This window comes from Eucyclogobius newberryi, unplaced genomic scaffold (genome assembly GCF_026437365.1).
Source record: "Eucyclogobius newberryi isolate DKJ021-1_F unplaced genomic scaffold, fEucNew1.0.hap1 SCAF_20, whole genome shotgun sequence".
Lineage (NCBI taxonomy): Eukaryota > Metazoa > Chordata > Actinopteri > Gobiiformes > Gobiidae > Eucyclogobius > Eucyclogobius newberryi.
The window spans coordinates 25570345-25587733 of record NW_027315835.1 but is presented as its reverse complement, the minus strand read 5'-3'; the positions used below and the strand labels follow the sequence as shown (position 1 = coordinate 25587733).

The 17389-nt window shown below is 41.9% G+C and overlaps 1 protein-coding gene across 1 annotated transcript in view; it reads left to right on the top strand.

Moving 5' to 3' along the window:
• The window catches only part of ca10a (carbonic anhydrase Xa), a 379387-nt gene that overhangs the window by 147360 nt on the left and 214638 nt on the right, over positions 1-17389 (top strand). Inside the window, exon 3 of the mRNA XM_072456909.1 lies at positions 3439-3581. Coding sequence (XP_072313010.1) covers positions 3439-3581 — 143 coding nt within the window. The remainder of the gene's footprint in view (positions 1-3438; positions 3582-17389) is intronic.

Below are 17389 nucleotides of genomic sequence, written 5' to 3'. Positions count from 1 at the left end.
CAAAGTAAAAAAAATAAGAATTTGCCTACCGTCCGACCCAGATGAAAAATGTTGACTCGGGTTACAGCAAACAGACAATTTATTCGGGGTAGCCTAATAAATAAATTAACAAATACTTTATGATGCAAATGTTCTAATTAAAAACATTTGAAAAACAATTAAACCAACACAGTGGCTCCAGCTCCACTGTCCGTAGTGGTCTAAGGAATAACTCAACTGAAGCCAAGTGCAAACCAACTGTCTGATTTTCTCTTTCACGTCAGGTCAACGTCCAGAAGTCTCAGTACGACTTCTGGATGTCGAGACCTGACTTCGGATCTTCGTGAGTGTTTGTGAAGCCGATGCACTCGTCATGTGCTTGTGTGGTGTAACTCTGAGCTGCTGTGTTGTATCGTAACCATAAAACATCCCCACAACTGCAACAGCAAATGGAGCAGAGCGTCAGGGGCCGCCACAGAGGCGCAGAATACAAGCACACAAAACAGCTTTAATAATCAAGTTTCAAGCCATATTTAATACATAAAACCATGAGAAAAAGGCAAAAGTAGATCCTCCTGTGTCAGTGTTTACATAAATCCACACTGTGAGGATCAGTGAAGCTGCTGCAGATTAGCTACAGTAACAAAGAGCAACTTCCTGTGTCGTCCATCATCAGCTTTATTCTATTTTATTATTTTACAAAATAATATGAACAGTTTTGAATGATCTGAAGTAGAAGTGCAATGCTGTGATTTGAACCTGTTATTTGCTTTGCTATAGACAGGAAACTTGTGTTCACAGCATTTAGCTTGTCTTCTCTGCAGACAATAAGACTTAAAACATTTTCCTCTAGATCTTCCTCATGTCTGCCTCATTATCTCACATCTAAAAAACGTTTATTAAGACGCTGTGTGTACCAGACTTTGGAGTTATAAAAAGTAAGCAGTAAGTGAGTGAGTAAATAAAATGTTAACAAAATAATTCACAAAACTTTCAGAGGAAAGATAAAAACTAAGTCATTATCTGAAAGAGCGCTGCAAAAAAACAAGGATTCAAATAATTGTATATAATATATGTTCAAATTATTGAATATAAGGCTTGTAGATTTACACTTGTAGATTTACTCAACTCACAATCTACCTCACAACATTGGTGGCTATGCTAGCAAATGTTATTTTTTTTACAATACACTTTTTTCCCACAATCAGAGTAAGGTTAGGTTTAAGATTAGGGTTAGGTTTAAGTTAGCTAACTGGGCCTTGGCAGAATAGCGTTGTGAAAAAAAGACAATGTATTACTGAATTAGTTTAATACTGTATACTACATCAAGCATTTTTTTCTGAAACTACAATGAGATGCACATTTCTAAATATATTTGAGTAACTGCAAAGTACTCACCTCTAGATATTGTTAGTGTGTAAGAATAACTTGGAGATTCACTCACGTCTTCAGGCAGAATTGGTAAAAGTCATAGCAGATTAGTCCCGCCCGCCAAGCCCATTCGGTGATTCTAATCTGGGTTTAGTCATGGCAATACAGTACAAGCCAAACACTGGCGTTCTCAAGGTGCCTGATAACAATGCGGCGCGGCGGATCGAGGTTATAGGGCCGAAAATGAGTTATGTGACATACAAGATTGTCTCTGAAAGGTTAGAAGCAGTCCGAAAACTGGCACAATGTGAGGTGGGAGGTTAATTTGAAAATGGATAAAGCGCAGTGGCAAAATGGTAAAGACCTCACAGCTGCAATGTCCCTGTAGAGTCCCTGCAGCTCTCGGCCCGGCATGCACCACCAAACCCCCTATCGGCAGGGACGCTTCGTGCAGAAACCAACTGCATCAGCTATAATTAACTTTTATGGACTTTTACAGTTCCAGTGTTTCATGGGGGGAAGTGGCTGCAGAGTGACCGGGACAGAGGGGCAGCGGTCCGACACAGAAACACTCACAGAGGAGGAGACGTCGAGATGAAGCAGAGATGGAAATATAGGGACTTAAAACAGTTTGCAACACAGTCTCTTGTATTTTCTGTGCAGCGGGTGTAAAACTATAAGTACGACTGATCTGTGCTGCTGTCTCGGCCAGAACGCTCTTGATATGTTAGTAATTGCAATGGGACTTTCCTGGTTGAATAAATACAATTTTAGAAATGTGTTGTGTTCTTATAATAGTAATAATACAATTGATTGACAGTGCATTATTCATATCAGCCCCTCCCACCAACACCAACACTCCCTCACAAACCAGATTCATACTAGGCTGCGTTTTTAACTATTTTTTTGGCTTATTTGACAGGACAGTGAGAAATGGGAATTAGACTTAGGCATTTCACATGGATCAAACTGTCAAGAGCTGGTTTGAAACTCGTGCCCCGCCCCACACGGCTCGATCATGAGCAGCACACCACAGTTTCCTCCAGAGCCACAGCCGCCCCACTGCAGCATCTGTTTATTCCTGTGTCTCCCATCCGAGTTTTAACGAGGCCCAGCCCTGCTTTGCTTCTGACATCAGACATTGACAAGCAGATATGCCCACTTGAATTGTACGGCTTGTCGACTGTGTGCAAAACAATTGGAAATCGAATAAACTGTTGAAGTTGTCAAAGTTCACAAGCAGTGTTTATTGATCAATACAGTAGCCAAATCGTCCGCCAACGTGTTGTCATGGATCTTGAAAAATGTGATAAAGGTGGATCATAATATAGCCTAATCTCCTAGGCTAAATCATTAGCGTCTTGTTTATTGAAATGTCCTAAATGAAAAAAAACAAAACAGGCAGAGCACATTTGTTCCATGTCCAAGTGCTCTATTTTCAGCCCCTTGGCACTTGTTTTAAGGGGGTCAGCCCTTTGTACCTGGGTTTGAGTTTGGGTTATATGCTGCTATATTTTATGCTGTAAAACCATACATTTATGCACAACTTTTGGGGCTGTGGAACCTGAACCAGTAGCCTATGCTAGTATTTGCGTAGTTCTCGTTCATAGAAAAGGGGGAACAAAGGTACCGGGGAACATAGGTACGCACGGTTTTGAAGGGGTAAGGCATACAAATGTGAATTGCGTTAGTATTAAGTGCTTTTTAGTGAACTGCTTTGTAAGAGTGCTGTTGAATAAATATTAAAACAAACTTTGCTCTCAAACTTTACATAAAACATAACTCGATTATCCAAAAGCTGTCGTCATAGCACCATTTCCTTTTCACTTGAGCCCAAAGCACCGTCGTCAAACGCACCATTTTCATGTTGGAAATATCTCAAAACAGTTGCACCGGCAAGTATTGTTCGTCTGCCAGGGTTCATCAAAAACCCACATCCATCAAAAGCTGCTAATTACATTCCTCCCCTCTGCACAGCTGGCACGTACAAATGGAATGGAAAAAAAAACACCCAATTGGTGACCTCTCCTATCTGGTCCTTGCAGATTTTGTAACTGTTTTGTTGTTGTTTTTGGGTCTTGTTTGCAGTTCCGTCGTTTTGGGGCCTGGTGAACTCGGCCTGGAACCTTTGTTCCGTGGGCAAGAGGCAGTCGCCGGTCAACATCGAGACGAGCCATATGATTTTCGACCCCTTCCTCAAGCCCATCAAGCTGAACACTGGCGGACGCAAGGTAGGAACGGCAACGCTGTTTTCTCAAGGCTTCGTGGAGGCGATGGTTTTTGGCGAATTGGAAATGATGTGGTGTTGTATTATGGACTTTTCTTTTGGCAGCGGTACTGTAGGGAGTACTTGTTACTTTCACTTTTTAGCACTGTACATTTGAGTAAAAGTTTGGTCTACAATTGCTTTGCTATGTTGACAATACTGTGTTATTTAATATTAAGGCGAGACACTGCAGGTAACGAGAAAAAAATCTTACAACATGCAACAACAATAAATACAATTTGATTTGGGTTAGTATTTTCATGTTGTACACAGGCTATATGGATGCCTTTGGTATTAGTGTATAAATGTATTTTATAGAAGGTAATTCATTATATTTCATTACTCAGTAGAGATGCTCTTATCCATCTTTTTTAGTCATGATATTATTTGGATATTTGGAGACTTTTGCAACAACTTTTTTTTTTTCAGTAACGCCACAAAAGCCTTGTATTGAACAAAACACAAACATTAAGAGACATTAATAGTGAACAGTAGACCATTTTACTAGACTCAAACGCACATTTTTCATAGATATCCTGAAACAATACTTGTTCCAGTATATTTTCTTTTTTTTTTTTTTCTGTAAATAGCTATATCAATACCAATTTAATAATAGTGATGAAAAAAAAACGAAGTATTATTATAATCTATGCAGGATGTGACAAGACTTTGAACCAGAATGGCAGCTGCACAGGGGATGAGGGAGGGGCGGAGGCGGCTGATGTTTCGGAGGTGGAAATGTGCAGACGGGGTAATATTACTGATGTGGGTTTGGGAAGAAAGAGTGTTGTCTCAGATGACATCCTGACTCTTAAACTGAGGAGAAGGGGGAGTTATTGACAGAGATGTTGAAGTTGATATTTTTTTAATTGGATGGATTTACAGCAGAAGAAGAGAAGTTTTAGGAGAACCATCCATCCATCCATCGTTCTGCCGCTTTATCCGGGGCCGGGTCGCGGGGGCAGCAGTCTGAGCAGGGACTCCCAGACTTCCTTCTCCCCAGACACTTCCTCTAACTCCTCCGGGGGGATCCCGAGGCGTTCCCAGGCCAGCCGAGAGACATAGTCTCTCCAGCGTGTCCTGGGTCTTCCCCGGGGCCTCTTCCCGGTGGGACATGCCTGAAACACCTCCCCAGGGAGGCGGCCAGGACCTCCGGAACAGATGCCCGAGCCACCTCAGCTGGCTCCTCTCGACGTGGAGGAGCAGCGGCTCTACTCCGAGCTCCCCCCGTGTGGCCGAGCTCCTCACCTTATCTCTAAGGGAGCGCCCAGCCACACGGCGGAGGAAACTCATTTCGACCGCTTGTATCCGCGATCTTGTTCTTTCGGTCACTACCCAAAGCTCATGACCATAGGTGAGGGTAGGAACGTAGACCGACCGGTAAATAGAGAGCTTTGCCTTTCGGCTCAGCTCCCTCTTCACCACAACGGTCCGATGCAGCGACTGCATCACTGCAGCCGCTGCACCGATCCGCCTGTCGATCTCACGCTCCATCCTTCCCTCACTCGTGAACAAGACCCCGAGATACTTGAACTCCTCCACTTGGGGCAAGGACACCCCACCCACCTGGAGAGGGCAAGCCACCTTTTTCCGGTCGAGAACCATGGCCTCGGATTTGGAGGTGCTGATTCTCATCCCAGCCGCTTCACACTCGGCTGCAAACCGTCCCAGTGCATGTTGCAGGTCCGGGTTTGATGAAGCCATCAGAACAACATTGTCTGCAAACAGCAGAGATGAGATCCTGTGGTCCCCAAACCGGACACCCTCCGACCCCTGACTGCGCCTAGAAATTCTGTCCATAAAAATTATGAACAGAACCGGTGACAAAGGGCAGCCCTGGCGGAGTCCAACATGCACTGGGAACAGGTCTGACTTACTGCCGGCAATGCGAACACAGCTCCTGCTCCGGTCATACAGGGACCGGACAGCCCTGAGCAAAGGGCCCCGGACCCCGTACTCCCGGAGCACCCCCCAAAGGACACCCCGAGGGACACGGTCGAAAGCCTTCTCCAGATCCACAAAGCACATGTGGACTGGTTGGGCAAACTCCAATGAGCCCTCGAGCACCCGATGGAGGGTATAGAGCTGGTCCAGTGTTCCACGACCGGGACGAAAACCACTCTGCTCCTCCTGCTCTCCAGTACCTTGGAATAGACCTTACCCGGGAGGCTGAGGAGTGTGATCCCTCTGTAGTTGGAACACACCCTTCGGTCCCCCTTCTTGAACAGAGGGACCACCACCCCGGTCTGCCAGTCCAGAGGCACGGTCCCCGAACGCCACGCCATGTTGCAGAGACGTGTCAACCAAGACAGTCCTACAACATCCAGATACTTTAGGTACTCAGGGCGGATCTCATCCACCCCCGGAGCCCTGCCACCGAGGAGTTTGCGAACAACCTCAGTGACTTCAGCTTGGGTGATGGATGAGCCAGCCTCCGAGTCCCCGGTCTCTACTTCCTCTTCGGAAGACGTGACTGAGGGATTAAGGAGATCCTCAAAGTATTCCTTCCACCGTCCGACGACATCCCCAGTTGAGGTCAGCAGGCCTCCACCCGCACTGTAAACGGTGTTGGTGAGACACTGCTTCCCCCTCCTGAGGCGCCGGACGGTTTGCCAGAATTTCTTTGGTGCCGACCGATAGTCCTCCTCCATGGCCTCCCCAAACTCCTCCCAGGCCCGGGTTTTTGCCTCCGCGACAGCACGAGCCGCGGCTCGCTTGGCCTGCCGATACCCGTCGATGACCTCCGGAGACCTACAAGCCAGTTTTAGGAGAACCAGGTTTTCATATTATGCAAACCCTGAGAGAGGGCGGATAAAGAGAGAGTTGTGTCAGGCTCAGTGGAAAGGGATATCTGGGTGTCATGGGGGTAGAAGGTAAAAAGGAGTGGACCAAAAACAGAGCCTTGGGGAATGCCATAGGAGATTTAAACAATGCTACTGATGCCAAAGGAAATTAGTCTGTCAATGGTGTGTGAGATGGTATCAAATGTTGCACCTTTCTTGGGTGTCATTTTTTTTTTTTTTAGGCTTTAAATGGAATAATTTAAAGGAGTAGAAACAAATATAATGAAAACAACTAACACTTTTCTTTGGACACCTTTCTGAGACAGTATCAGGATGACTAGATGAATCGCGTTTAAAAAAAGAGTTTTTTTTATCAACTCTTTCTAAGAAAATGGGAACGTAGATCTGTGGAAGCAGATTTTTGTTACATTCAGTTACTTCCTCACAGTGCCTATATGTCCTTTAAGTGGCCTAAAAATAACTCCAACATTATCATCTTTCAGAGCATATGGTACAGAGCCCGCATAAACGAGGCCAACGCATTCTTACTGAGGTCTAATAACAAATGCCTTGTCTTCAGATCTCCCAGGCAGACTCATCACTTCAGCACATGTTTTTCCCCCTCTCTGTAGAAAAGCAAGGATACTTCATAAAATGACGGCGCTCCATCCGCATGCCATATGACAGCAACTAATTGGGAAGCCTTCACAGATGGGCCGCGCAGTCGCATGGGGAGATTAATGTTATGATTAGTTTATGTTTATGGGCCAGCGCATTCAGGGAGGGTGAGAGTGGTGCTGCAGGCGATGTAGGAGGCACTGCGGAAGGAAAGACCCCCTGCAACACATCAGCCCATTGATGTCCTTATTTAACAAGAATCTGGGAACATTTTAGACGATACCTATTATTTGAAATGTTTTTTATGAGCTGTTATATGCCACGTTATAACAGTGTTCTGTCATTATTATCTTACTCAAAGTTGTAATTCGATTGATTTATGCATGTTTGAGTAATCCAGGCAACGGAAACTCGAGTACACAGAAAATTAATTTATAGTCAAGGAACTCTAAATGTTGCTCAATTTCTTACACTTGGTCGATGCTAGCTGAGTCTTAATTATTTAAAATGTACATTAAAAGGGGAAGAAGGAGATGTTTCCCATGTATTTTACCAACCAGAGGAAAACCTGTGTCCTTTGGATCATTTATGAGGCAGACGTGAGCCGCGCCTCGTCCAGAGGAGAAAAGAGAGTGAGGAGGAGGGGAACTATGCAGTGAGTGTTGCTTATAACAGAGTTTCAGCTCTGGTTGTAGGTGTAAGTGTGTGTGTGCTCGCTCTGTATTATTAATCTGCTGTTTGGACAGGAACAATATGCATTGTTCTTTCTGTAAAGATGAAAACACTTAAGTCCAGACCGTTTACAGTGTCTCCTCCTCTCCTTGTTATTGTCTCCGTGTGTGTGCAAGTGTCAGTAAATATTCCGCAACACGGCAAACTGCCAAAATCGAGCTTATAATTCAATGACGTTTGAATGACTGCAACTGGAGTCTCTTTCCGCGGCCCACACTTTGTGATTCGAGGGTGAGTCCAGTCGTAACCACTCCACACTACGAGGCTGAACTTCAACTAGTGATGACTGAGAGGGACAAAGCGTGACTTAAACTCAGAAGAAAATCTGGCCAAAGGTCATGCAGTGTGTCTTCAGCTTAACATGTAAAAGAGGATGTTCAGTGTCACTACATTCTGACATGGAGCACGTCATGTCAAATCTCAAATTGAAGGTATGGTAGTTAGCCTTTAGGTCAGATGCCAGTTTAACATGCTAATTACATCTACAGTAAAACAGCAAAAGGTTTACACACTCAACAGCAGGTTTTACCAAGGCTAAATTGGTTCAATGAGTTGGTACGAGCCAATCCATGGATTATTCAGAAGTTGTGTTGTTGATTTTGCGGGCTAATGCTAACAGCTATAAGAAGAAATGTTGTGACTTATCCCTGTACTTCGTTGTGTTTTTCAAAAATATCGCTGACAGTTTTTTTATTTTACATGTTTTATTGTAGCACTTTTTTGTGTTCAAATTTGGGATCCAGCCAAAGCAGTCTCAGAGGACAAGATGAACGCTGTTGCTTCTGCTAAAAAGAGACAGACAGAATAAACCTGATAGATCTGTAGAGCAAGTTAAATTAAAAGCTAAACATGCCAAGAATAAACTAAATAAACTAAATTAAAAATGTTGCTTGTTACTATAAAGCAGGCTTCTCAATTCTAGAATTTTGAACAGGAAGTCGATGGACTTATTGCACATGAAAATACTTTGAATTATGATCTACTTAGGTTATAGTTCAATACTAAGTACCTGGAAAAAAGCATTATACAAAAAAGATATGTAAGTGGTGGTGGTAAATCACGAGGAAAGGATTTTATTATTTTATCATTGAATTACTTTCGCCTTTGGGAAAATGTTAGAGTAAACAGAAACAAATGTAAACAACATTCTAAGTTGTCTCTTTGAGGACACAAATGAGTTCCCTTAATGACATTGAGGAGGCAGTGGAGCTGATAAGAAATGTGTGTTTGAATGGAACTCTACTCAGTGGTTCTCAAACTTTTTACTCCAAGAACTATTCAGGAAGATATTTGGCCTCCAAATATCTCAATCAGGTTTATAATAGGAGTACATTAGTTCTAATCAAGGACTAAAAGTGGGTTTTCATTTAAAGGCCGTCCTGGCTCGGTCCTGGTTCGGTCCTGGCTCGGTCCTGGTTCGGTCCTGGTTCGGTCCTGGATCGGTCCTGGATCGGTCCTGGATCGGTCCTGGATCGGTCCTGGTTCGGTCCTGGTTCGTTCCTGGTTCGGTCCTGGTTCGGTCCTGGTTCGGTCCTGGTTCGGTCCTGGATCGGTCCTGGATCGGTCCTGGTTCTGTCCTGGTTCAGTCCTGGTTCGGTCCTGGATCGGTCCTGGTTTGAGCCCAGTTTACTCTTGGAGTGGATATGGCTTTGGTCCTGTCCTAGCCCTGGTTTTAGTCCAGATTTAGTTCTGGGTTAATTTCCAGTTTTGGTGTGCAGTTAAATTGGATAGTTATACGCTTGATGCAGTTGTGTCATTGTGCAAGACACATCACTCAGAAAAGCATGTAATTGTAAATGCTGGTACGCTACTGAAGCATAAACCGTTCCATTGAACCTCTCCAACAGGAAAATACAATGCAATTTCACTCATACTCTCAAATCCCATTGAATTCAAGCCAAGCCTGACCATGCTATTATTGTCTCCTTTATTCCGTATCTGTTTTGCCGCGCTTGCTGTCTTCCAAGGTGCAATGGCGAGGGTCAAAGGGCTCAAATAAGGAAAGGCTTCTTAAAGTGTGTTCTGTGACCTGGATGACTTGGCCACTATTGTCCCACTCATTTTGGCATGGACACGCTACAAAAGAAAACCAATTTATTTACCACGACTGCAACCATTATGCCCTGGAATAGTAAATAAAAGAAACTAAAGTAACAGTATGTAACTTTCTGGAGGTGGCACGTCACCTGCATGATTCCGTGGAAAAAGAAAGTTACAACTAAACTTCAGGAAGATATAAGAGGTTTTTTTCATCTCGATTTTCGATTTGATTTGATTTACTTTACTTTCCAAAAACAAAGTACAAAGGGCTTTTAGTAATGATTCATGCACATAAACAAAACAGGCAAAACATTGTCATGGAAACAAGCAAGACGAGGCTCACACACAGTATTGACGCGTGTTCTTGTATGTTTTTTTGTCACTAACATCCAAAATGAAAATAAAAATGTTGGAAAAAAGTGACATACTGGAACTTGAAATATGTCGAATAAAACAACATTACATGATTGTTGTATTACATAAAGTTTCATGGAAAATAACTGAAGTGAGGGCAGAGACAAGTTGAATTCTCTCTCACTATTTTGGCCAAAAGTGGCAAAAGTCCGTCCGACAGCGCTGCCATGTTTGTTTTGCCTCATTTTGTGCTCTGCCCAAACCACTATACTGTCCTGTGATTGGCCTGAACGACTGGTGGTTTGGGGCTTAATCTTAATCAACTGCAACAACGGGAGCCAACGAAGCCTGGATCCTGTCTCCACTCCATTCTGTCAATCCTTCATATCATAAACAAATGAAAATAACAAATTGACAAAAATATCTACTTCCATGTCATAGTTTTAATCTTGAAAATATGTAATTTGAATCAATGTTTTAGTCACTATTACTTTTTATTAAGTTTTTGTATGGCATGTATAGATATAATATATAAGTCTTTCTTCGTCTGGACGGCTGTGCACATCGCTAACGTTAAGAATCTCCCAGTGTAGATATTTTTTGTGATTGTGAATCTGTAATATTTCACTGCATGACACTCAACTCTCTATCATAACACACTGAAGAGTTTAAACCATCCAGTTTTACTTAACCTCTCAAACTTTTCTGATATAACATATAAAGATAGAGAGCCACATTACTCCACATGTTCCATCCTTTTTCAAATGAAGGGTTTAGATTAACCTTCCCAAATGCCTTTATCCCTTCATATTCACAGTGTGGAGGGCGGCGCACCTCGCTTTAATAGGTTTGGTGAGGCTGTGTCGCTGCTAATGAATAGTTAAAGGCAATTTAATTGACCTCCAAAGAGAAATTTTAATTAATGACGAGGAGACAAGGCTACGCTCCACGGACCGCAGGAATCACAGTTATTAAAAAGTCACTATTAATTCAATATTTACTCTGCCGTAGATGAGCCCACAATTACGCTCAGAGATTTTTAATGAATTGGATGACTTTGGAAGCTGGAAAAAATGACACATATTTTTCACGTAACACTCTCATTCCGGAATGGCCTTTTTCGAGATGGATTAAATGGCTTTTGGACCTTTTTTGGTTGATTAAATTTCAGGGAAAGCTTCAACTTCTACTGTTTGAAGTTTTGAAATATAAAGTTTTGTGAACATCATCTTTCAATTTAAAGATCTAAAATTGATATGCAAAATATAAGCTTTAAACTTGGATCTTCACAAACCTGCACTTGGCTCCTCCTGCTTGTGCTTATTGTGCTTTATTGAGTGTCTGCGTGATGACGTCACGCGGACACTATATATTTTTGTATTGTGAGATTTTTTATTATTATATTTTCCATGATTTTCCATTTAGCCAGTTTCAACTGCTTAACGCTTCAACCGATTTCAACAAGTTATACCTCATTATGATCGCTTTCGCAGTAGTACGTGTGCTATTACTTTTGACATTTGAGAGAGAGAGAGAGAGAGAGAGAGAGGGGGAGAGGGAGGGAGAGGGAGAGAGGGAGGAATGGAAAATATAATAATAATAAAGAGTTTGTGACATCACCCACAATACAAGAACATATAGTGTCTGCACGTGATGACGTCACGTGCAGACACTATATGTTACGAAACGTCTGAGGAATAAAGTCTGGCGGTAATGCAACACTCGGATGCCAACCGCCATAAAACAACAACAACAACAACAACAACAACAACAGGACTACGACAAAGTCTAAGGAATAAAGTCTGGCGGTAATGCAACACTCGGATGTCAACCGCCATAAAACAACAACAACAACAACAACAATGTTCTTGTATTGTGGAGAGAGAGAGAGAGGGAGGGAGGGAGCGAGGGAGACTTTATTCTTTAGGCTTTATTCTTTTAATTCTTTAGAATTTTGTGACGGAGCCAGTCGAGAGAGAGAGAGAGAGAGAGAGAGAGAGAGGGGGGGAGAGGGAGGGAGGGGGGGAGAGGGAGAGACGCAGACACTCCAGCAATGGCTTCAGCCATTGCAGATTTTCTAGTTAAACATGCTCTTGTGCCTCTGCTTATATCATGTTTTAGAACTGAATGAAGTAATGTGGGCTTTTTGTAGTCAGGCGTTTCTTACGTTAGAGCGCCATCCACAGGCAGCAGATGGAATTACATAGAGGTGATAAACAAACCTAGCGTGATTTGAAGCATGATTGATGTCAGATGATTTATGATGGCTCTACCTGTGACGACACTAAACTGGGGAATTCGAAACCAAGTGTTTTGTGAGGCTCAGAGCACTGCAGCAAGAAGAAGAAGGGGTCTGTATTTCCCGGACACCGCAGTGGTCTTGAACGGTTTCCAGGTCATTAAACAAATGTTAGCGCGTTAACCCACATGAACCTGCGCTGCATTAGTAATCTACGCACTGCATGTGATGGGCAGTCTGCAACGAATCACTCAAAATACATGCCAAAGCCGCCCTGTGTTGAGTATACTGTCAATCCAGTGTCAAATTTACAATATCTAAACAGTTTTTGGTGAGATACACAAGCACAAAGTTCTATGTCAACCAAAATGTGTAAGGTGTAACTTTGAAATTCTAAAATTCAACATTAGTAGCTTTTATGTTTGGATGTTTGTTTGTTTCTTTCTTTTATTTATACCGTATATATATTTATAACTCTCTCTCAATCCCAAATAGTCTTTATCAAGATGGACTAAACCCCTTTTTGTCCCTTTTTGCAGGATTATAATGCAAGGAATCGTTTAGCCTGGTGCAAAGGCTGCTAACCTAATGCACCTGGTATGTTTTTTGAAGTGGAGACAAAAGTGCTTGGAGAGATCGAGCAGGTGCAGGTGGGATACTTAACAGCGGAGTCAGCAAAAAATGTGCCGCTTTCAACTTTTAATCACGCCCTTTAACTGTTCTTTTTGTGTGGTTTTCAATGACACTCGGTGGATGGACGCTCTCAGCTGCATTAACACCGCAGTCATGCCTATACTCACGTTGTTCGCTCTCCAAACATACCGTAGGACGATAAAGAACAGATATCGGCAGCTGTCTTGGCAGTAGAATGAAGCTTTTCACTGTTAACATGCTTGTTTACTCTCCCTTTCTTCTTTTTTAATGTGCTTCTGTCACATCTGGACTGAGCTTGTACAGTCCTGGTGTAGCCAAAAAAAGACAGCTATTTCCTTGTCCTCTTCAGTCTATTTGAAGCTGCTAACTTTATGATTCATCTCCTGCTTCAAAGCTACTGCTGTCCATCAGCGCTGTTTACTGTGTATGAATCAGGACCAGCACAGAGGTGTCCTACGATCACCTGCTTTTAAGCGGAGTTTGCATGTTTTAGAAAGTACTTTGAGCTTCAGATCAGTTCTTTGTGTCGTCGATCATGTCAGTGGCCAGATATTTAGTTGATTTACCAAACTATTCTAGCAACAATTGTGGCTCTGACTGAACAGCAGCTGTCCCTATGACAACTGTGGATGAATTATTTGAAGTCTACCAATAAAATAACAGAATCCTCAACCCGTTCTGGATCTGAAATTGCCATCCTTCAAAACATCTAAAAAGTGAGAAAAGGTTTTGGCCTGGTCTTTAATTGGCCTGCACCACAAAGGCTGTACTCTGGCGTGTAAAGATGTCTGCGGATGAGGACATGTATGAAGGGAGCTGGCAGCCATGGCAGGTCCATCTGCGACACTGACTCCTAATTAAACTCTGTGAAAGACTGTGGACAACAAGCAACTACAGGAACCTGCATGGACAAGAGTGTTTGGATAAGAAAAGAAACAATAAGAAGATAAACGTAGGCATTACTTCAACCAGACATACTTGAAATATATTGTTTTAATCATAAGTCCATAAGGTGTTTTGCAAAAAGACATTCAGTAGTTCCAAGTTTGAGTCGTTGTGACACGTGGCAAGTAAACAGGAAACTACTTTCAGTTTATCCTCAGCTTTTTGTGATGTTTTGTGCCTCTTCGCTGTTTCAACCTCTCTTTATGTAAAGCATTGGCTATGGATAATGTTAAATGCAATGTAAATAAATCAATAACATTTTGGGTTTTGATGAAAGGGTCCACTTTGGGTCTCTTAAATAGACCGGTATGGTTCACTTAGGACAGTGGAGACCCTTTTGGACCATACCCAGGAATCATGCCACTAGGTCAAGTAATGGGTCAGATCTGTGGAGAGGTGGCCCTCAGGCAGGAGGCTACGTTCCATCCGGAACAGAACCTCCCGCCACAAGAACAGTTTCTTTCCCTCTGCAGTTGGACTCATGAACACTTCTTAAACACAGTCACTTTAACCATAATTGAATCACTCACTGCACTACATGTGTAAATTCAACTGTAAATTTGTTTAGCTTATTTTTAATCTGTTATGTTATAGCCTATTTTAATTTTTATCCTATAGCAGATTTTAATTGTTTCTCTTTTTGACTTACCATATTTTCTGTACTATAAGGCGCACTGGATTATAAGGCGCACTGTCAATGAAGGGTCTGTTTTTTGAATCATTTTTTTCATATATATAAGGTGCATTAAGCAAAACCAAACGTGTACCACTCAAAATTACTTTGAGGTCACTAAGCACAACCAGAAATCATCCACATAAGACACAAATATATTGGATTATAAGGCGCATTGTCATTTTTTGAGAAAATTAAAGGCTTTTAAGTGCGCCTTATAGTGCGGAAAATACTGTATATAGGTTGTTTCGTCATTGTTCATTGTGTTATGTTGCACCGAATCACCAAGACAGGTTCCTATGTTTGTGAATTCTGCTCATTGACAATGGTAATAAACCTTTTCTGATTCTGATTCTGAAATTTCACACACCTTAGAACGATGGATCGCCTCTCATGAAGCTATCGTCGTAGTTCATTGCTGCCCGTCAAGAACACTTTATTGAAACTTGGGCTTTTTTGAGCTTCAGCCCTGTTCTAACACTGTTTCATCATCAAAAGTATACCTGGAATTTTATTCAGCTTCATTCACTCATTTTCTCTGCTTCTTATCACGTCAAAGGTAGAGATCTGAAGCGTTTGTTAATATCCCCCATGGTAATTCCCTCTGCTGCCAGTAGATGGAGTGCTAAGACCAAATTGTTTTGAGGAAGCACTTGATTATTTCAAGTTCTAAAACATGAAATGCCAAAATAATGACACTAGAGGCAAGATCAAAGGACAACAACAATACAACTAATGCACAATATGTATCCTTTTAGTTCGGTCCTTCAATCAACTTGGTTGGCTCCTGTTGCAGTTCAAGTTTAGGTTATTATAGCTGACAACAACAGAGGGGTGTGGTCCTGCTCCCAAACATAAGATGACAAACTTATCTTCATCTAATAACAAGCTACTCCTTCAAATTCATTTTATTTCATTTTTATTTCATTTCTTCTCAGAATAGTTTCAGTTTTCAGGCCCGATACATTTCCTCCTACTTGAGTATAGACTATATTCAATGTAACAGTCTCTTACTTCTAGGGTCAAGGTTGCTTTATTAGTGTCAGCGGGTGAAAGTGTTTACAGCAGTCACAAACACATGATAAATGAAACAGAACTCTTCCAACAGCCTCCAATAATCACAGTCTGCTACAGTCCACATGCAGCAGAAGGTTTTGCTTAGGGTTTGGCTCCACCTAAACACCACTCCTGCTCAGTGTCCCGATTGCTACAACACCATCCCTGTACTTTTCAGTTACGTTGACAAGAGCGATGGAGTATGTAACTGGCCAGAGTAACTTTTACTTTTTTTTAACTTACTCTTTTACTTGTGTAACAGTCTCTTGTTCAGTAAAAGTGTTATTTCCTCCTCCCACTGTGAGTGAATCTACAAGTGACAAAATCTTCCTGTTGACAACATTTCTCATCATTATCATCATTGTGTGTTCCTCATTGCTAAATTTGTGTTCTAAATAGTTTGAAGGAATCATTGCAATATTGTGTGTATAGGCTTGAAAGTGTTCTACAAACTTGATTTAGTATCTTCTTGTATGTATCCCTAGTTTCAGTCCACGGCGTCTCAGCATGTGGTTTTGGATTCATCCTCTGAGCCAGTGGAAGCATCGTGTGCAACATGCAAGAACTGGACCTGTTAGATTATGTGCAGTCACAGCCTTTCAACAAAATAGTTTGAAGCAAAAACAAACTTTCACAAGCAAAAAGCAAAAACAAACTCGATTTAAGTTAAATAAAAACTTTCTCGGATCATGTTTTCCTGCAAATACAGCCATAATATAGTACAGTATTTATTTATATTTGTCAGTTTTTTGACATTATAGATGAAAAATGTATTATGTTTAGGTTAAATTAGCCGTTTTGAGAACACAAACCTTTTTGAACCAATTTCAACCCAGTAAATATATATACACTTACCTCATACAGAATGTATTTAAATGGTAGTACAAGTCGCCTATAACACACATTTAAATTATGACCAAAGTTGTCCCGTGATGCTTTGCTTTCTATAATCAAGTAATTCACCCATAATGCAGCATTTCAATTATTAGATCGTAGATTAAGTTTGTAGACTAAAGGAATGCTCAAATGTAATTCTTTACAAACATCTTGCAAAATCCAACGGCCGGAGGAATGTGTGATTTTTCCATCTTCAAAACTAAAGCCACAAGAAACCTCCAAGTCCCTCGTGGAAATTACTGGCCCCTGTCCCGACGTGCGGCCCCTTTTCAAGTACTTTGATGAAAAAAAAAAACTTCTTAAATTTGCAGTCTCATCTGGTGCAGTTGGTAATGACATCTCGAGGGAAGGGGTTCAGTAGTACACAGTCTTACGGGACTTGTGCAGCTCCAGTTCTTTTAGCCGAGTGGTCATTACTGGAGGGGTAGATGTTTAGCTGTTTGATGGCTGGGTGTGATCAGACCAACTCTTTGTAATTATTCAGTTCCAGGGAGACGGACATTGATTGAAACTCTGGAGCTGGGCAAGAGCGGAATGCTTCTGTGAGTTAAAGGCAGGAAGTAGAAGCCTGAACAAACTCTTTGATTTTTCTCAGCTTGGGCAGCACAAAGGAGAGAACAATCACTATTCTGTTTATTCAGCTGGAAACATCTCAAATGCAGACATCGATTTTTGGAACATGGTACTTCTCATTTTGGAGCCAGTCTTCCCAAGCCAAGGATCAGGTCTCTCAAGGAGTACCAACTTATAAATGTTGTAAAGTTTCAAAGGAGTCTATGTAG